This window comes from Pongo abelii, chromosome 19 (assembly GCF_028885655.2).
Source record: "Pongo abelii isolate AG06213 chromosome 19, NHGRI_mPonAbe1-v2.0_pri, whole genome shotgun sequence".
In the NCBI taxonomy this organism is placed as follows: Eukaryota; Metazoa; Chordata; class Mammalia; order Primates; family Hominidae; genus Pongo; species Pongo abelii.
Genome location: NC_072004.2, coordinates 966,189 through 986,626, shown reverse-complemented (window position 1 = coordinate 986,626; position 20,438 = coordinate 966,189). Strand labels below are relative to the sequence as shown.

Here is a 20,438-nt window from a genome sequence, read left to right as displayed (position 1 = left end):
CTGGAGTGCAGTGGCACGATCTCGGCTCAGTGCAAGCTCCGCCCCCCGGGTTCACGCCATTCTCCTTCCTCAGCCTCCTGTGTAGCTGGGACTACAGGCGCCCGCCACCACGCCCGGCTAATTCTTCGTGTTTTTAGTAGAGACGGGGTTTCACCCTGTTAGCCAGGATGGTCTCCATCTCCTGACCTCGTGATCCACCGGCCTTGGCCTCCCAAAGTGTTGGGATTACAGGCCTGAGCCACAGTGCCCGGCCAATAATTTTCTTTGAAATGCTCCTTATGCTACTTGCTGAGCCTGGGTCAGGCAGGGCTGGGGGCTGCCTTTGGGAGAGGGATACACAGAGACTAGTTAATCACTGTAGTGGTAGAAAACACCCTTATGGGCCGGGCCTGGTGGCTTACGCCTGTCATCCCAGCACTTTGGGAGGCCGAGGTGGGAGGATCATTTGAGGCCAGGAGTTCGAGAGCAGCCTGGGCAACATAGTGAGGTTCTGTCTGTACAAAATTAAAAAAAAAAAATAGCTAGGGTCGGTCGTGGTGGCTCACACCTGTAATTTCAGCACCTTAGGAGGGTGAGGCAGGTGAATCACCTGAGTCAGGAGTTTGAGACCAGCCTGGCCAATATGGCGAAACCCCGTCTCTACTAAAAATACAAAATTTTTAGGGCATGGTGGTGGGTGCCTGTAATCCCAGCTACTAGGGAGGCTGAGGCAGGAGGATTGCTTGAGCCTGGGAGGTGGAGGTTGCAGTGAGCTGAGACCATGCCACTGCACTGCAGCCTGGGCAACAGAGCGAGACTCTATCTCAAAAAAAAAAAAAGAAAAATTAGCTGGGTGTGGTGGTGCATGCCTGTAGTCCTAGCTACGCAAGAAGTTGAGGCAGAGGGATGGCTTGAGCCTGGGAGGTGGAGACTGTAGTGAGCTATGATTGCACCACTACACTCCAGTCTGGGCAATAGAGTGAGACTTGTCTCTAAAAAATAAAGAAGGCTGGGCGAAGTGGCTCATGCCTGTAATCCCAGCACTTTGGGAAGATGAGGCAGGCGGATCACCTGAGGTCAGGAGTTGAGACCAGCTTGGCCAACATGGTGAAACCCCTCTCTACTAAAAATACAAAACAAAACAAAAAAATAGCTGGGCGTGGTGGCGTGCACCTGTAATCTGAGCTACTTGGGAGGCTGAGGCAAGAGGATTACTTGAACCCGGGAGGCAGAGGTTGCAGTGAGCCAAGATTGTGCCATTGCACTCCAGCCTGGGCGACAGAGAGAGACTATGTCTCAATCAATCAATCAATCAATCAATCAAAATATAAATAAAGAAAAAAAAAGAAAAAAGAAAACACCCTTGCCACCAGAGATCCTCCAGATACAGACCTCACGTTCAAGGAGAAATCAAAAGACCCAGGAGCTTGTCAGATTTCAGTTGAGGAGAAAGAGGATGGAAATTCATGTTTGTGTCTTCCTTCCTCTGCCACTTCCCCTGGAGAGTAGATTTAAGAGCTGCAGTGGCCAGGCGCGGGGCTCACGCCTGTTATCCCAGCACTTTGAGAGGCCGAGGTGGGCAGATCACGAGGTCAGGAGATCAAAACCATCCTGGCTAATACGGTGAAACCCTGTCTCTATTAAAAATACAAAAAACAATTAGCCGGGCATGGTGGCGGGTGCCTGTAGTCCCAGTTACTCAGGAGGCTGAGGCAGGAGAATTGCTTCAACCTGGGAGGCGGAGGATGCAGTGAGCCGAGATCGCACTCCACACTCCACTGCACTCCACACTCCAGCCTGGGGGACAGAGGGAGACTCTATCTCAAAAACAAAAACAAACAAACAAAAAGAGCTGCACTGATGTACTTGAATTAGCGTCAGGTGCCAGTGCTGCCTGGCCTGCTGGAAACCGAGCTCTTCCTGAGTGAATGTCGGGCAGCATCTGGTCAGGATGCTTTCCTGAAGCTTCAGGACTGGCGGCCAGGTACAATTGCTCTGGACCGAGCCAGACCCGAGTGTGAACTTGGCTCTGTCACTCACTAGCAGTGTGACCTTGAGCCTCTTCTGTAAAGTGGGCTTGGTGACTGCGGCTTCCACATAGAGAGGCTGCTTGCGAAGAGTGAAGGTTACGTGCTTAATGCGGTGCCTAGAACGTAAATACTGGTGATGCTCGGGACACGTCGGCCGAAGGGCTTTCAGGAAACTTGCCGGGAGAGGGGGGGAGTCCTGAATCCTTGTGTGTATTGATGGGGAGGGGGTGTCCCAGAAAGGCTTCTCTATAAGACGGATCTAAGAAAAGCTGCTAATTCTGTTGTTTTCCTGAATTCATGCTGAGGCCACACGTTAGATTAGTAGCAGTTTCTATATTCGCCCCCAGTTCCCAAAAGAACCTTCTCCACAGTCATCCATTCTAGCTCTTCGCTCCATTTCCACGTCTGCCTCTGTGAAATTTTTTGTTTTGTTTTGAAATGGAGTTTCGCTCTTGTTGCGCAGACTGGAGTGCAGTGGCGCGATCTCGGCTCACTACAGCCTCCGCCTCCTGGGTTCAAGCGATTCTCCTGCCTCAGCCTCCCCAGTAGCTGGGATTACAGGAGCGTGCCACCACACCCCACTAATTTTCTATTTTTACTAGAGAGGCGGTTTCACCATATTGGTCAGGCTGGTCTCAAACTCCCAACTTCAGGTGATCCACCAGCCTCGGCCTCCCAAAGTGCTGGGATTATAGATGCCTTCCACCATGCCCGGCTATTTTTTTGTATTTTTAGTAGAGACGGGGTTTCACCATGTTGGCCAGGCTGGTCTGGAACTCGTGGCCTCAGGTGATCCTCCTGACTCAGCCTCCCAAAGTGCCGGGATTACAGGTGCCTTCCGCCATGCCCGGCCCACATTCTTTCTAGAAGCATTTAGTCATCAGCTCAGTTTGAAGTAGTACCTCCCTCCTGTCCCCTCCGTAACTCACTGTCCAGACCACTGTCTGTGCTTTCCCTCTTTGTGATTTCTGGGCATGTCTGAAGTCCATTATCATAAGCAGCCTGGGAAAAGGAACTCTGGCTTATACAGTAGGGCTCAGGGAATATTCAGTGAAATAATAAGTAACTTTTCTGCAGGGCGCGGTGGCTCATGCCTGTAATCCCAGCACTTTGGGAGGATGAGGCAGGAGGATTGCTTGAGCCTAGGAGTTCGAGACCAGCCTGGGTAACATAGTGAGACTCTGGCTCTACAAAATAATAATAACTTTTCTAGCCCTGAAAACCCAATAAACTTCCTGGAATATAGGAACTGAAGGGTGGGAAAGAGGAAAGTATCCCCCCTGCTTTATCAGCTACTGCCTGGGACTTACATCTCTTCGTGTCGAGGTGAGAACATCAAGGGACAGACAGGGAAAGGCAGTTCTTCAGAGTCACGCAGCAAGTTAGTGGCAGAGCCAGCAGCTGGATTCAGGCTGTGCTCGGTCGAGCGCTCTTTCCCTCCTGTTGGAGAAAGGCAGCAGTGTTGAGGGGCTAATGTGTGGTTCCTGGAGCAGTTGTGTGGCACGGTGACAATGAAGTGATTTAATACATGCAGAGTCCTTAGGGCAGCCTGGGCACAGGAAGCGCGTGGAAGTGTTTGCTGCCTTGTTTCTATATTACCCTCTGTTCTTCTTCCACACCCCTACTCCTTTCACCAGGCCCCTCATTTCAGGAGACAGAAGAACCCTGACACTGTTGAATATGCCAGAACAGGCTGGGTGCTCATGCCTGGAATCCCAGCACTTTGGGAGGCCGAGGCAGGTGGATCACCTGAGGTCAGGAGTTCGAGACCAGCCTGGCCAACATAGAGAAACCCCGTCTCTAATAAAAATACAAAATTAGCAGGGTGTGGTGGCAGGCGCCTGTAGTCCCAGCTACTCGGGAGGCTGAGGCAGGAGAATCGCTTGAACCCGGGAGGCAGAGGTTGCAGTGAGCCGAAATCACACCACTGCACTCCAGCCTGGGCAACAGAGGGAGACTCTGTCTCAAAAAAAAAAAAAAGAAAAGAAAAATGCCAGAACATCGTTACTAGGCAGGGGTGAGAAGCTGGTGAGAAGCTGGTGGGAAGCCTGGCGGACCAACCGCCGTCTGCTGGGGTGGCTTTCTGGATCTTTACAAACTCAAGGCCCGAGAACCGGATCTTGATTTGACATTGGTTGTTTTGTTTATTTCTTTGTTTTGGTGATGGGAACATGGAAAGGAGCCTTCTCCCCTGGGCACAGGCCCCCAGCAGACCTGGAGTCTGGTGCCGCACTGTGCAGTGTCCTCAGGTGGGCGTGGCAGTCACCATGGCCCAGTGAAATCTGCAGCCACATTCGTCGTGCCCAAGCCCTGTCTGTCAGGCCCTGCAGACTCGCTCAGGCCAGCCCCTTGGGAGCGTGAGGGCCCGGAATCCGTTTCTATCATATTTCTCCCATCATTGAACTGAAAGCCAGATTTTCCATCTGTCCGGTTGGAGGTGCATCAAAGTCATCCCTGGGAACTGGTGAGTCACAGCTTCGCCTGCAGCGCCGTTGGGCAGAGGGGTTGAGCATAATGTGAGCAACCGGCATCTTCTTTCTCGGAATCCCAGCAGACGGCGAGAGGAGACGGGACCGGCACGCACCCAGAAACTGCTTTCTTCCCAGGGAAGAGCACTGTTTACCTCCCTCCCGCAAACACAAGTTTTTTTGTGTGTGTGTTTTTGAGATGGAGTCTCACTCTGTTGCCCAGGCTGGAGTGCAGTGGCACGATCTCGGCTCACTGCAACCTCCACCTCCACCTCCTGGGTTCAAGTGATTCTCCTGCCTCAGTCTCCAGCGTAGGTGGGATTACAGGCACCCACCGCCACGCCCAGCTAATTTTTGTAATTTTAGTAGAGACGGGGTTTCACCATGTTGGCCAGGCTGGTCTCGAACTCCTGACCTCAGGTGATCCACCCGCCTCGGCCTCCCAAAATACTGGGATTACAGGCGTGAGCCACCATGCCTGGCCTAAAAACAAGTTTTATTGCAAATTTGGGACAGGCCTCGGAGAAGGACTCAGAATTGAGACCGAAGTTCCCTTAGTGGCTGAACCATTTCTGGGTTTCTATGCAGTTTCCATGTTGGAGCCTGATTGGATAAAAAGGAGTACAGCCTCCAATGCTGGCTGCTGAACAAGGGAGCCCTGTGTACTAGGGAATTTTCAGTTAGGGTTTTTTTGTGAGCAGTTAGAGAATTAATTGGAACAGCAATTCTCCCATCCCAAATCCCATCCTAGGGGCCAGTTGTTCTTTCTTTGCATCTTTCCAGAGAGGGTGGTCATTCTCGACACGACGTCTCAACCAGCCAAACAGTTCTTTTCCAGTTGGTGGAGTTGGGCTGGGTGGAACACCTGTACTGCCTCATTCCAGGCTCTTTGTGACCAGGAATATACTTGGTCATTCATTCATTCATTCATTCACATTTGCTCATTCATTCACTGAAACTATTTGTGCAAGGTCCTGGGGTTACAGTGAATAACAGAGATATGGTTCCTATCCTCCAAGAGACCTCAGTCTAGCAGGAGAGACAGGCATTGAACGTTTACAAGAGTACTGAGCATTCAGAAGCAGGGAGCGACGCAGGCCTTCCTGGTCTGGTGGGTAGGGAAAGCTCCCTGGAAGACAAGATATTTAAGTTAAGACCAGAAGGGTGAGTAGGAGTTACCCAGGCAGAGCGGGGGTAGAGCGTTTTTGCCAGAGATGTCAACCTATGCAAAAGTTCCAAGGCAGGAAAAAGTAGAAGAGAGCAAGGAGCAGAATGTGCCAGATGAAGCTGAAAGGGGTGCAGAGGCCCGGCCACAGGTTCCTTAGGCCACCAAAAGGATGTGTGGGTCTCTATCCCGACAGCAGTGACTCGGGAGACTGAGGTGGGAGAATCGCTTGAACCCCGAGGCGGAGGTTGCAGTGAGCCGAGATTGCACCACTGCACTCCAGCCTGGGGGACAAGAGCGAGACTCTGTCTAAAAAAAAAAAAAAAAAAAAAAAGGAAGCCATAGACAGGTCTTAGTAAGAGAGGAATGACATGCTACATGTGTTTTAGGATGTTTTAGAGCAACTCTTTAGTAGCTATGAGATACTGGGAAACTCTTTCCTCTAATTGATCTTCATATCTTTGATGTCAGTCTCGTGAGCCTGGGACTGCTCCAACCAACCGACCCAGCCAAAACGTAGCCACTGTGGCCGGAGTCTCACCCTTCTTCACTCTCCTTTTGGGAGAACACGAGTCATGTGTGCTAGTTTCTCGTGCCAGCTCCTGGCACCGGACTGTGTGTTCATGAGACTGAGCTGACCAGCTCAGGACAAGGTGCCAAGAGCTTGGGGAAGAGGAAATTAGGAGTCACGAGGTTTCACGATCAGAACCCAAAAGTGCTTTATGGAAAATTTGCATGTCCTGGGTGCAGCTCGGCCTAAGAGAAGCTGGTGCAGTGATTTCAGGGGTATGTGTGCCTGGCTTCTGGGAGGGGCAGCCAGAGGCACCGGCTTCCCTTGTGAAGGCGGCTGGGCCAGACTGCCCCCTCCCTCCACCCCTACGTTTATGAAGGTGAAATTTAGTAGGAAGGACATCCAAAGCAGCGTGATGGGGAAAGAGGACCAGCTGGGGGTGAGGTGGCAGCTTGCCATCCACTATCCTCTGTTTTCCCCAACCAGGTAGAGTTCTCAAAGCTCTTGGCACTTACAACAGATGTTCTTTAGGGCAAGTTGTGTAGGACATTTTAACATTTCTGGCTTCTGCCTACTGAAGGCTAGTAGTGACCCCTAGTTATTGTGACCTTTTTTTTTTTTTTTTTGAGACAGAGTCTCGCTTTGTCACCCAGGCTGGAGTACAGTGGTGCGATCTCGGTTCACTGCAAGCTCCGCCTGCCGGGTTCAAGTGATTCTCCTGTCTCAGCCTCCTGAGTAGCTGAGACTACCGGTGTGTGCCACCACGCCCGGCTAATTTTTTGTATTTTTAGTAGAGATGGAGTTTCACCATGTTAGCCAGGATGGTCTCAAATTCCTGACCTAGTGATCTGCCCGCCTCGGCCTCCCAAAGTGCTGGGATTACAGGCATAAGCCACTGCAGCTGGCCTATTGTGACCTCTTTAAATGCTCCCACACATTGTTATTTTTATTTACTTGTTTGTTTTTTTGAGATAGGTCTCGCTCTGTCTCCCAGGCTGGGGTGTTAGTGGTACGATCTCAGTTCACTGTAGCCTTGATCTCAAGTGATTTTCCGGCCTCAGCCTCTTGAGTAGCTGGGACTACAGATGCCCGCCACCATGTCCGGCTAATTTTGTGTTTTTAGTAGAGACAGGGTTTCACCACGTTAGCCAGGCTGGTCTTGAACTCCTGACCTCAAGTGATCCGCCTGCCTTGGCCTCCCAAAGTGCTGGGATTACAGGTGTGAGCCTCTGTGCCCGGCCCAATTTGAGAATATTTTATTTATTTATTTATTTTGAGAGGGAGCCTCACTCTGTTGCGCCCAGATTGGAGTGCAGTGGCATGATCTCGGCTCACTGCAACCTCCGCCACCCAGGTTCAACTGATTCTCCTGCCTCAGCCTCCCAAGTAGCTGGGATTACAGGCACCCACCACCATGCCCGGCTACTTTTTGTATTTTTTTTAAGTAGAGATGGGGTTACACCATATTGGCCAGGCTGGTCTCGAACTCCTGACCTCAGCTGATCCGCCCACATCGGCCTCCCAAAGTGCTGGGATTACAGGTGTGAGCTGCCACACCTGGCCCATTTGAGGATATTTTAGTGAAGGTTTTGTCCGGCGGGATGATCATTCTCCCCATGTCACTCCTGGGGGCTTCTGCTCTCTCTCCTGCCCGGACGGAGTTCCTCCTGACTCCCCGAGCTGTGTTCCCAACAGCAGCCTGCAGCCCTGTGTCCGAGCTGGAGATTTTTGTCCAAGCACTTGCGGGCCGCTTGGCTGGAAGCCTCCGGTGCGAGGTGCTCCTGTGCGGCCGCCAGATGGCGCTGGGGAGCCCCCACTCTCTGCCGCAGGACGGGCAGAGGCAGGACTGGACTGCAGAGGGAACTTGCCTTAAAGAGGCCTGGTCCTTAAAGAGACACAGCGCACAAGGCCCGACCGGCAGCCCCAAAGCAAAGGCTCCACTGATGGCAGGCGCCCCTGGCTAGGCTCTGAGGTTCCTTTGCCCCCGCCTTGCTGAATGGTGAGCTGCTGCCTCTCGGAGCCCCGTCTCCTTGACAGCCGGCCCTCGGCTCCTGTGGCCACTCCTGGGTCTGATGGGGACAGGGCCAGCCTGGTGGGTGGTGTCAGAGGTCCTGGCAGAGCAGCGTAGGCCTGGGATGCGTCTGCATAATTCTGGCTGAACGAGCGAGGAGCACGGCCAGCTTCGGGGCCGTGGTGACCACAGGAGGGCAGAGGGCCAGCCCGTGAGCGCTGACCCCAGCTGGACGTGCTCTTGTTTCCCTTGGGGCTAAGGAGATAGGAGCCACTGAACTGAATCTCTGGGTTCTGGAGACTTAGAGAATCCATCGGACTCTTCTGCTGGCGTCTTTCTGAATGCTGATGGGGACTTGGTGGTAAGTAAATGAGGAGGGGGCTCCAGGCCTTGCTGTCGAGCCCTTGGATGGACCCTTTGGGAAAACTCTGCCGTTGACCTGTGTGTGGGTGGTGTCATCTGAGCCATGTCAAGTGAAGGCCACGTGAGCTGGGGCTTGGCGAGAGACCCTCCTAAAACTGTGGCTTGGGGAGTGCATAATCTAAGACAGCGGCTCTGCCCAGGATGTTACCCTTGCTGTGGTCCCTGGCCAGGGGAACGGGGCTTCAACTCGGCCCCTGGGAAGTGTGTGGGGGCGTGTGGGGAGTGTCACAGCTGCAAGGACCTGATGTCACTGTGCTTTATCCTGCAGTGATACCAAGGGAGGCAGCGAGGGGGTGAATGCAGCTCCCCGGGGAGCAGGTCCACATCTTGCCAGGGCAGCAGGTCTTCCCATGACTCAAGCTGACACAAAACTTTGGTGGAGAAATGACTAACTGGAAAGGGCTTCCAGTTCACCTCTGTTGCCTGTAGATCTCACTGGCTGCTGGAAAAGCCGGGAGGCTGAACAGAGGACAGGTGAGAAGAGGGCAAAAGACAGACTCGTAGGCTGAGACTTCGCCCTTACAGGTGACGCTGTGGAGGCTTGGGGAATTTTCTTCTTTCCTCAGGCTGGAGGGCTGAGGATGAATCTTAGAATAGTAAATGCTGGCTGCGTGTGGTGGCTCATGCCTGTAATCCCAGCACTTTGGGAGGCCGAGGCGGGCGGATCACCTGAGGTTGAGAGTTGCAGACCAGCCTGGCCAACATGGCGAAACCCCATTTCTACTAAAAATACAAAAAGTTGGCCAGGCGTGGTGGCGGGCTCCTGTAATCCCAGCTACTCGGGAGGCTGAGGCAGGAGAATCGCTTGAACCCGGGAGGCAGAGGTTGCAGTGAGCCGAGATCCTGCCACTGCACCCCAGCCAGGCAATAAGAGTGAAACTCCGTCTCAAAAGAAAGAAAGAAAAAAAAGAATAGTAAATGCTGCTTTACTGTACCAAGGAAATGGAAATAGAGCAAAGCATGGAAAACAGGCCACCCCAGGATCTGACAGGAGAGTTTGTATTCTGCTAGTGCTCATAGGAGGCCTGGAGGTCGTCTTCTTGATCCACCTGGGCACTACCTTCTTTTTCTTTTTTTTTTTTTTAAATTTCTTTCTGAGACGGAGTCTCACTCTGTCACCCAGGCTGGAGAGCAGTGGCACGATCTTGGCTCACTGCAACCTCCACCTTCCAGGTTCAAGCGATTCTCCTGCCTCAGTCTCCCGAGTAGCTGGGATTACAGGTGCCTGCCACCACGCCCAGCTAATTTTTGTATTTTTATTAGAGACGGGGTTTCACCATGTTGGCCAGGCTGGTCTGGAACTCCTGACCTCAGGTAACCTCGGCCTCCCAAAGTGCTGGGATTACAGGCGTGAGCTACCGCCCCTGGCCCTGGGTGCACACTGTCTACAGATGTGAACACTGAGTCTGGAAACTCTTGAGATTGGCCGGAGGCATCGAAGGAGTGGGGTTTGGCTGGGACTGGCATTTGGAGGATTGTCACTGGACTTTGTTCAGCTTGTCTCCAGGGTCATCTGGCCTGCTGTAGTAGATATGGTTTTCTTGGGATACCAGTTCTCTTTCTACTTTATCATCAGTGGCCCTGGGAGGGTTCTGAAATAACACTGCCTGCCTCCCTCGTGTAGCTCCGATTTCTTCCTCCCTGAGTTTAACTTCCTTCTGTTTATTCATTCATTGACTAATTGCCGCTCAATGCAGAGATTACACACGGGAACCCTGGATTCAGACTTGGTTCATTTCCAAGCATCGCCATCTGCTAGTTAGCCAATGGCTTAGCCTCTCTGCACCTCAATTTCTTCTTCTGTGAAATGGAGATAATAGTAAATTGGCTTATTGTAAGGATTAGGTGAAATAACTTATGTAAAGCAGATAGAGCAGTGCCTGGCACTTGAGAAGCACTCAGTAGACCAGGCCCGGTGGCTCACATCTATAATCCCAGCACTTTGGGAGGGTGAGGCAGGAGGATCAGCTTGAACCCAGGAGTTCAAGGCTGCAGTGAGCTGTGATAATGCCCACTGCACTCCAGACTGGGTGACAGAGCAAGACTCTGTCTCAAAAAAAAAAAAAAAAAAAGGCACTCAATAACTGTTAGCTGTCATTAATTTTATTTGTTCAGTGTGCATTACTGAATGCCGATCTGCTGGGCTTTCGGCAGAAAGCTGATCTGGAGGCACCACGCGGGCATAGCTGTGCTGGGAGTCTACCTGAGCCTTGTTCACCCACTGCGCTGAGCACTGGGTCTGCCCAGTGAGGAAGATGCAGTCCTGGTTTTTTTATTTGTTATTTTTATTTTTGAGATGGAGTTTTGCTCTGTCCCCAGGCTGGAGTGCAGTGGCGTGATCTCAGCTTACTGCAAGCTCCGCCTCCTGGGTTCACACCATTCTCTCGCCTCAGCCTCCCGAGTAGCTGGGACTACAGGCACCCACCACCACGCCCAGCTAATGTTTTGCATATTTAGTAGGGACGGGGTTTCCCTGTGTTAGCCAAGATCGTCTCGATCTTCTGACTTCGTGATCCACCCACCTCGGCCTCCCAGAGTACTGGGATTACAGGCTTGAGCAACTGTGCCCTGCTCCGGCTTTTTTTTTTGAGAGGGAGTCTCACTCTGTTGCCCAGGCTGGAGTGCAGTGACACGATCTTGGCTCACTGCTGGGATTACAGGCACGTGCCACCACGCCTGGCTAATTTTTGTATTTTTGGTAGAGACGGGGTTTCACCATGCTGGCCAGGATGGTCTCGAACTCCCAGCCTCAGGCTATCTGCCCATCTCGGCCTCCCAAAGTGCTGGGATTACAGGCGTGAGCCACCGCGCCCGGCCAGTCCCAGCTTTTAAGGACCTGATGGGCCAGTGAGGGTGCAAACTCTTGGTTTTTTGGTCATCACAGTCTATTTTTGGTTTTGGTTTTTCATTTGAATGTAGAGGGCCCCACTCCCTCCCACTCATTGTGTATTCAGCGTCTGCACGCACCGGGACTCCCTGCCTGGCCCCCGCGTGGGAACGTATTTTTGTCATCAGCGGTGACCTCTGGGTGATCAAGGAAGCGGAGACTCCTGGGGCCTTCCTGTCGTGTGCAGTGGAGCTGAGCTGCTAACATGAGAAGGGAGGAAAAGTGGAGATATCCAGTTTTGGTTCTAGGGCCCGTCCCCTTTTTTCCGTCCCGGCCAAGTGGTTGGTAGAAGCAAGAGCTGCTCGTTGGAGAGGCCGTGAGTAGCACGTGCTTGGGAATGAGGAGCAGGGCAAATAGTCTTGAAAATGGGATATACCTTCTTCCCACTCAGCCCCTCATCATTAACCCAGTGCTCTTGGTGGTGCACCCAACCATGAAATCCCCTGTAAGTCCAGTGATGAGGCAGGAGCACGCAGGTCACCCCGGGGTTCGGGAGCCGCAGACGGTCTGAGTGCACAGGCTGGAGGGAGGGCTGGCAGGATGGAGAGCACTGGCCCCAGGGACTGTCCGGGGAATGCTTAGAAGGGGCCTGGAGGAGGCAGCGTGATAGATGGGGGTTCAGTGCCTTGGGGAGCTCTGGCTGGTCCCCACCCGGTCCACATTTAGCTGAATCAGGAAGGTCTGTCTACCACAGCTCTCCGCTGCTCTGACAGATTGGGGTTGATGGCTGGGGTTAAGAGCACTTCAGGGTAGCATCACCTTTGGCAAAGCCCGGACGAGGACTCTTTAACTCCTTCCTTCCCAGTGCGTGACGTTGGATCTCCCCAACTCCTCAGTGCCAGGGATGCGGAGGTTTCTGTTCCCACCCAAATCACTGTGGTGCTCAAAGGCTCACACACTCGTCTCTGTGGGCAAGGTTAGCATCTGGCCGTGGTGTTCACATCTACTGGAAGCCATCCAACAAAGGCATTGAGGGAATCTCAAAGTGACTGCCCTTTCCTGAGCCACGCTGTCTGAGACAGACGTCTGGAGATGGAAGAGCGTTGACAGGGTTTCCCAGAGGAGGGTGGTCTCTAACCCCATGGACCTGCAGAGATTTCTCGGGACCTTCAGCACCCAGTGATCACCAGTTAGCTGGCCGTGGAGGCAGTATGCGTGGTGTTTAAGAGCATGAACAGGCCGGGCGCAGTGGCTCACGCCTGTAATCCCAGCACTTTGGGAGGCCGAGGCGGGCGGATCACGAGGTCAGGAGATCGAGACCATCCTGGCTAACAAGGTGAAACCCCGTCTCTACTAAAAATACAAATAATTAGCCGGGCGTGGTGGCAGGTGCCTGTAGTCCCAGCTACTTGGGAGGCTGAGGCAGGAGAATGGCATGAACCCGGGAGGCGGAGCTTGCCTTGAGCCGAGATTGCGCCACTGCACTCCAGCCTGGGGGACAGAGCGAGACTCCGTCTCAGAAAAAAAAAAGAGCATGAACAGAGTGCCAGGGTTCAAGTCCCAGCCCTCACTTACCCTCTGAGTGGGTTACTCAGCTGCTCAGGGCCTCGGTTTTCTGACCTGGAAAATGGAGAAAACAGAGATAACGGTGACATTCACAGTGAAATCACACTAGTGAATGAAGCGCTAAGCCGGGCACACACTCGGTGTTCTGTGTTCGTTATTAGAAGTTTCCTCCGTAGAGCCCTCGAGATTTGTCTCTCCCCCTACCCTGTATCGTGTTGTGGAGTGGAAGGTCCAAGAGTGCCAGGATTGGACAGAATGTAGGCAGAAAAAAGCAAACTATGGCAACGTGAAGGAAAGCAACTGCCACATTTTAGCTTGGAGGATGCTGAAAATAGCTTGTTCAAGCCTTTGTAGATAAAAATGTAAAATGTACGCAAATGTATGTGACTCACACAGAAGCATACATCTATGGCTCCGTCACAGTCGGCGCCGGATGTGGCCATCAGGAAAACCCCACAGTGTGGGGAGAGGGCCCGGGCGTTCTTGGATGTTGTTGTTTTGAGGAGGGGACGGTGCTGCTGCCTCCTTGGCTGGTGGCTCCTGGTGGCGGCAGCTCACGCCCCTGTTTCCACCTTTCTCCTGGGCTGTCTTCCGAGCGTTCCAGGTGGGAAGAAGAGATGCCCTTGGCCCCTCATGGCTCCTCCGGCCTCGCGGTCCTCCGAGAGCCTGCTCGTTCCCTTCCCATGCCGAGGCTCTATTTCTGGAGCATCTCATTGGAGATGCACGCCCCCTCCCTGCCAAGCTCCAGGTGCCTGCTTGGCCCTCCCAATCCTGTGTGCTAGTCAGGGACGGTGGGAGGGTGGCAGCTGCAGGGAGGGGCGGCAAGAGACAGCGCTGGTGCCTGAGCCAGGAGGATTGGGGCGGAGGGAGTCCTGGGGATGCAGGGAGGGGCTAATAATATTGAAAACTACTTCTGTTGCAGCCACCTGTAGAGGCTTCCTCACCCAGAGCATCATCCCCTGCGTCTCCCAGGTGCTCCCCAGCCTGTGATGAGTGGGTGACCCCCATCTCCCCTGGGGCAGCTGCAGAGGCGTCTGCCCAAGCGGCTTATGGGGCTTCCTCTCAGCATCCTGGGGGAGGAGCTGCTTCTCCCCTTAATAACTAGATGTGTGTGTGTCTGTTTGGAGTGATGAGGACCGACCCGCACACTCCTCCAGCGTTCTGCGGGTGCCGACCACACTGCACCCGGCAAAGGCCAAGCTGACTTAACCTTCCTGGTAGACCTCTGTAGGGCTGGGCTGCAAGAAGGTTTTCCCCTTAAGCTGCCTGGGGATGGGGTGGGGTGGAGACAGCTCTGGTATCTGAAATGTCACTATCTGGGGTACCGAGCCCGCTGGGTGGGCCCCACTGCTTCCCTTTCCCTGGGTTCAGGAAGGGGCTTCAGCCCCACTGCCCTGGACCCCCCTGGCCTGACTCCTCTCCTGTCCTTCCCTGCTCCAGGGTCGCTTGGCCCAAAGAGGTCTATGGGGAAGCTGCCATGGCTCCCACAGAACCAGCCCACAGGAGACAGGCATGGGGCCCCCAATCTCTTCACTGCCCTTGGGCGGTGAAGAGGGAATTTCGTCTCTAAACGTTCTGTTCTCAGGCCTCTTAACTCGACTTCCCAGCATTTGCAGGTGATGATGCAAACACGATGGGCTTTCCAGGCCGCGGCTGGGGTCCCCAGGAGGGGTCCTGGAGGGGAGCGCGTGGAGCCCCTGGGGCTTCTCCTGGCTCCAGTTTGTCCTCCGCCCAGGAGGGGCACATGTGGGACTGTCCTGGCCCCACAGCCCCCGTGACCTCGGTCCTCCCGGGTCTCCATCCGCCCCCCTCCATGTGTGGCGGGAACGGCCGCGCTCTGAGGTCAGGGGTGTGGAAAGGGACGAGCGGGGGAAGGTTCGGGAGGAGAGAGGCGCCTCCCGCCGCGCGCAGGACGTTCACCCCGTGGGTGCCGCAGCGGGTCTGGCTGGGGAGGGGCCCGGCCGCCGCTCCCGCCCCCGAAGCCGCGCTTGGAGATCCCGGGCGGGAGGTGATGTCACCCCTGCGGGCGCCCGGGCCCCCCATGGCACCTGGTTTGCGGATCGCCAGGATCCTGCTGAGCCCGGCGCGGTGGGGACGAGGGGGACCTGGGTCTGCGCCGCCGCCTGGAGACTCCTCGAAACCCCCGCGGCCCCTCCTCGCCCAGCGCCGGAGCCCCGCTGCCCGCTTAGCCCGGCCGGGGGCGTCCTGCGGAGGGCGGAGCCTCGAGCCGATTGGTCCCGCCCCGCCCCGCCCCCGCAGCAAAGCCCCGCCCCGTCACGAAGCTCCGCCCCCGCCCCGCACCCCGCGAAGTTGCTCATCCGCTCCGGGATCCGCAGCTGGGCTCGGCGCGGCCGCAGGGGCCGGGAGGGTTCGGGAGGGTTTTGGGGGCACCCGCCCCGCCCTCGCCCCTGCCCCGGCCGCCCCGCGCTCCTCCCGGGGACCTGGTTCCCAGCCTCCTCGCCCCGCCGCGCTCGCAACTTCGGCCTCCCCGGGCTCCCGCCCGCCCTCCCTTCTTTGTTGCGCGATGAGGGTCGGGTTTCGGATCTGACCGAGCCGCCGCCGCGGGATGGAGCCGCTCAGCCACCGAGGCCTGCCGCGCCTGTCCTGGATCGACACCCTCTACAGCAGTACGTGCACCGGGCGGGCGGGGGCGGGACCCCAGGATCAGGATCGGGACCCCAGGATCGGGGTCGGGACCCCAGACTCGAGATCGGGACCCCAGGATCGGGATCGGGACCCAGGCACCGGGCTGGTCCGGGGAGCACGGGCGGAGGCGGGATCGGGGTCCGGATCGGGGTCAGGGTGGGAATCGGTATCGAGGTCGGGACCCAGGCGCCGGGCTGGTCCGGGGGGCGCGGGCGGGGGGTCCCCAGTGCGGATTCCCGCGGGCCGGGGGCGGGGACCGTGGGCGGACCGAGCCGAGAGCTGCGTCCCCCCTCCCACCTGTTGTGAATCCGGCCTCCGCGAGCCTCGGGGGAGGGAGGCCCTTCAGGGTGCTGCCCCCGCCCCTGGACCGGCAGCTTCTCTGTCCAGGCTGAAGCGGAAAGGCCGTTTTGGGAGCAGTCGTTGGCACCCGAGTTTGCCACCGCACGGGCACGGGGGCCATGTGTGGTCCAGGGCCCAGGGGTTTGGTGCTGGGGTGGGATCGAGTGGGAGGGGAGACGGTGGGTGCAGATATCCGCGGGGGCCGTTTGGATGCGGGAGCTGAAAATCCCGGGCTCAGCAATCTTTCCTGCCAGCCTCATCACCACCCCCACCCTCATCATCACCACCACCCTCAGAAGAAAAAAAAAACAAACCTTCTTGAGTTCTCCACCCCCTCGCTCCCAAATCTCTCTGGATCATGTGATTGCTCTTGCATGGCCCCGGGGGATACGTAACTGATCACGGGTAATGGTGTTGGGGGCTTGGGGCAAACCGAGAGCCGCCCCCCCCCCCCACCACACCTTACTCCTGCTCCGGTGCTAGAACGGCACCGCCCCTTCTCCCTACCCTTCCCTGAGACACCTTTCCCGGATGCTCTCAGGGATTAGGAAGAGGGTCCTCCTGGGCTTACATAGTGGATTTCGCCCTTCCTGGCGCACGTGAGTGGGACCCTCCCACTCTCTCAGCACATCTCCCAGGCAGGAGTTGGGGGAGGCAGGTGGGGCCAGGTGGAGCCTGGTTCAGCCTGATTCTAGGCACTGGGTGCCATGGAACAGGAGCGTTTTCTTTCTTTCTTTTTTTTTGTTTTTTTGAGACGGAGTCTTGGGCTCTGTCACCCAGGCTGGAGTGCAGTGGTGCAATCTCCACTCATTGCAACCTCTGCCTCCCGGGTTCAAGTGATTCTCCTGCCTCAGCCTCCTGAGTAGCTGGGATTACAGGCACCCACCACCACACCCGGCTAATTTTTTGTATTTTTAGTAGAGATGGGGTTTCACTATGAGGCCAGGCTGGTCTCGAACTCCTGATCTCAGGTGATCTACCTGCCTCGGCCTCCCAAAGTGCTGGGATTACAGGCGTGAGCCAACAAGGGCATTTTTAGGGGTCACCCCAGCTAGAGTTCCTTGATAAGTCATATTGGGGGGGGTGGGAGGAGTAGAGAAGGGTGATGCCTTGAGCCCCAAAGGCTTACCCTGGAGGCTCTGTGGTACCCAACATTCAACCTCTGACCTCAGCATCCCCTTGGGTCTAGGCCATTCCCTGTATCTTCTTCTCCACCCGCCTCCTCCTCCATCCCATGTTCCTTCCTCTCCTCCCCCCAGGAGCTGTCCTTGTGATGGTTCATTCTGCTTTGGTTTCTCAACATCAAAGGGGCAAAGCCGGATCCCCTGGGCATGGGTCCTGTGCCAAGTGCCGCCGCTCCATCTGCTCCTTCCCCTGCAGAGGCCAGCGTCGTTGGGTGAAGGTCAGGGCCCACGGCTGTGTGGCATGTGCACGCACGTGCGTCTGCATGAATGGGGGCACACATCTGTTCGGAGCGCCGATGCAGATCAGCTCCTGACCCGAAGGCAGGATTAGTGACCCTCTCTTAGCTGTGTGCTTGCAAACAGCCGTCATAACAATGCCTCAGATTCACGTGTGCTTATGTTCCTGAGTGTTTCTGGCTCTTTGCAAAACCCAGTTCTTGTTTCCCTATTTCCCGAAGCCTGGAATCGTATGGAACCCTGTCTCTAGCTTTCTCTGTGGCAGAAGACTCCTCTGAGCTCATCATTTCCAAGTCTTCCATACCCCACCCTCTTCCTCCCGCGCCTGGAGCAAAAAAGCAAAATTGCCTGAGGCCACCTTGAAAATTCCTGACCAGAGGAAGGCCAGAAAAGGGAATTAGGCCAAGGCCTCTTAGGGGGTTCTGTTGGGCAGCCCTGATTCAGGCAGATTGGCACCTGAGCTGTCTACCCTCCTGCTGCTGCCCTGGCCTCTGGGTGGCTCCTGGGGTGGCCTGGGTGGTGGGTGGGAGGGGGCACTGATGTGGCTGCAGTGTGAGGAGTCCCTGCCTCCATCTTCGGAGCAGCTTAGTGGAGAGCTGTAGCAGGAGGCTTCCCGGGGAGGTGCTGTGCAGTCATGTTTGGGCTGTTAGCCATCAACTTTCCTCTTGACAAGAGCCTAAATTAAAACAAATACCCGAGCTGTCATTTGCCTGGCAGCATGGTTTTGTGGCTCCCAGAGGAAGTTCCTCTGCTTCTCAGGAAGCTGTTTGCTTACAAGGCTCGCAGTCCTGGGGTGACAAATCTCCACAAATGCCAGATCCGTCGGGAACTGTAAAGGGGGTATACCCAGGGCACAGGGTGACAGTGTGACTTAGAGATGGGAATGACTCGGTGTTAGAGGTTCCCTGCCTTCACCTCTTTGAGCATTGTTCCTGGTAACAATGATAATAGCATCTCCTGAGCATCTGCTGTATGGCAGGCACTGGGATAGGCACTTTCTCTTTCTTTCTTTTTTCTTTTCTTTTTTTGTTTTGTTTTGAGACAGGGTCTCTGTCTTTGCCCAGGCTGGAGTGCAGTGGTGCCATCTTGGCTCACTGCAACCTCCACCTCCTGGATTCAAGCAATTCCCCTTCCTCAGCCTCCTGAGAAGTTGGGATTATGGCCACCTGCCACCACAACCCAGCTAAGTTTTGTATTTTTAGTAGAGGTGGGGTTTCACCATATTGGTCAGGCTGGTCTCGAACTCCTGACCTCAGGTGATCTTCCCACCTTGGCCTCCCAAAGTGCTGGGATTACTGGCGTGAGCCACTGCACCCGGCCTGTGCTAGGCACTTTCTATCCATTCTCTCCAAACCTCACAACTCTGCAACTCTTACAGATTGGAAAGTGAGGCACAGTTAGCACAAATCATAGACCTAAGATCACATAAGTAACAAATAGCTGAGCTGGAATTCAGATTGTACCCTAGAATAATGAGGAGGACCCCGAGTACCACCTGGGTATGTCTGAGTTTATTCAAGGCCTTGGAATATCATGGAATGGGGGACACCGTTCTCTACGGTCCTCTGTTGCAGAGTTCTCCCTGAAACGGTCTGGCAGGGTAAATGGCTTCAATGGCTCTGACCCCAGCCTGGCCCTGTGCCTCTTGTAGGACCTGGGGGCTGGGCCTGGAGCCCAGGCAGGAACAGCTGAAGCTCTGTCTGAGCCCACCGAGGCTGGTGGCTCTCTGCTTCTAAGGTGCCAGCCTGCCAGCCAGCCCCTCCCCTCACACACTTCTTTTTTTTTTTGAGACGGAGTCTCGCTCTTTCACCCAGGCTGGAGCTGGGGTGCAGTGGCACTATCTCAGCTCACTGCAAGCTCCGCCTCCCAGGTTCATGCCATTCTCCTGCCTCAGCCTCCTGAGTAGCTGGGACTACAGGTGCCTGCCATCACGCCCGGCTAATTTTTTGTGTTTTTAGTAGAGACGAGGTTTCACCGTGTTAGCCAGGATGGTCTCGATCTCCTGACCTCGTGATCCACCCTCCTCAGCCTCCCAAAGTGCTGGTATTACAGGTGTGAGCCACCGCGCCCGGCCCTGAACACACTTATTGCCTTTGGGGTTGGCAGTTCATTCTTTCTGGTTTTGACAGGAGGAGTGTGCCCACTTCCATCACAGGTTTGATAGTCATTTGATCAGGGTTGGGCAGCAAACCCCGCATCTCTCCTATGGTAGAAGTCCTGAATGGCTGGGGTAAGTGTGATTTGTCTGCCTCAAGGAGAAAGTTTGGATCCCAGCTGCCAGGGGCCCTGGTACTGATGGGAGCAGAGTCCTTCGCCTGTGGAGTGACAGATGGTTTCAGACATCCCCCAATTCCTGTGTCTGCACCACTCATTTGCCTGCATTAATGTAGCAATGTCAGTTTCACCCCTCAGTATCTTACCTAGATTCTCTCCCTGGGGCTGGTGTGATGCTCTCTCTGAGGCTTTTTTTTTGAGACAGAGTCTCGCCCTCTCGCCCAGGCTGGAGTACAGTGGTGTGATCTCGGCTCACTGCAACCTCCGCCTCCCTGGTTCAAGCGATTCTCCTGCCTCAGCCTCCTGAGAAGCTGGGATTACAGGCGCCTGCCACCACGCCCGGATAATTTTTATATTTTTAGTAGAGATGGGGTTTCACCATGTTGGCCAGGCTGGTCTCGATCTCCTGACCTCAGGTGATCCACTTGCCTCGGCTTCCCAAAGTGCTGGGATTACAGGCGTGAGCCACCGCTCCCGGCCATGTTTTCTTGGTCATAACGCCTCTAGGTCTTTTATCACCCTTTCCACTAAACACTTACCATCTTCTCTTTGTTTTATTTTATTTTATTTTTTAATTTTTATTTTCCCAATTCCATGGGATTAGATTGGATTAAATTAAGTTCTGTGGAGTAGCCCAAAATGGGGGTGGAGGTGTGCTCTGAAACTTTCTCCATCCCTGGGATTCTCCAAGGAGATCTGGATTAAGACATACGTGTGCCCCAGGCAGGTTGATCATCTGGCACCTCTTCAGATGGAAAATCTTTATATGTGTGTTTAG

The 20,438-nt window shown here is 55.0% G+C and overlaps 1 protein-coding gene across 5 annotated transcripts in view; it reads left to right on the top strand.

Moving 5' to 3' along the window:
- Positions 1–20,438, top strand: part of ABR (ABR activator of RhoGEF and GTPase) — a 228,738-nt gene that overhangs the window by 37,332 nt on the left and 170,968 nt on the right. The window contains exons 1-2 of one of the 5 annotated variants that reach the window (XM_024235376.3): positions 7,711–8,152; positions 8,425–8,525. The exons of 2 other annotated variants lie outside the window; for them this stretch is intronic. Coding sequence is in view for 1 of the 3 variants with exons in the window: in XM_024235374.3 (XP_024091142.1) it covers positions 15,547–15,607 (61 nt within the window). In the remaining 2 variants the exon portion in view is untranslated. Of the gene's footprint in view, positions 1–7,710; positions 8,153–8,417; positions 8,526–15,272; positions 15,608–20,438 lie in introns of those variants that run through there. 2 more of the 5 variants (XM_063718371.1, XM_024235374.3) reach the window with 2 other exon arrangements.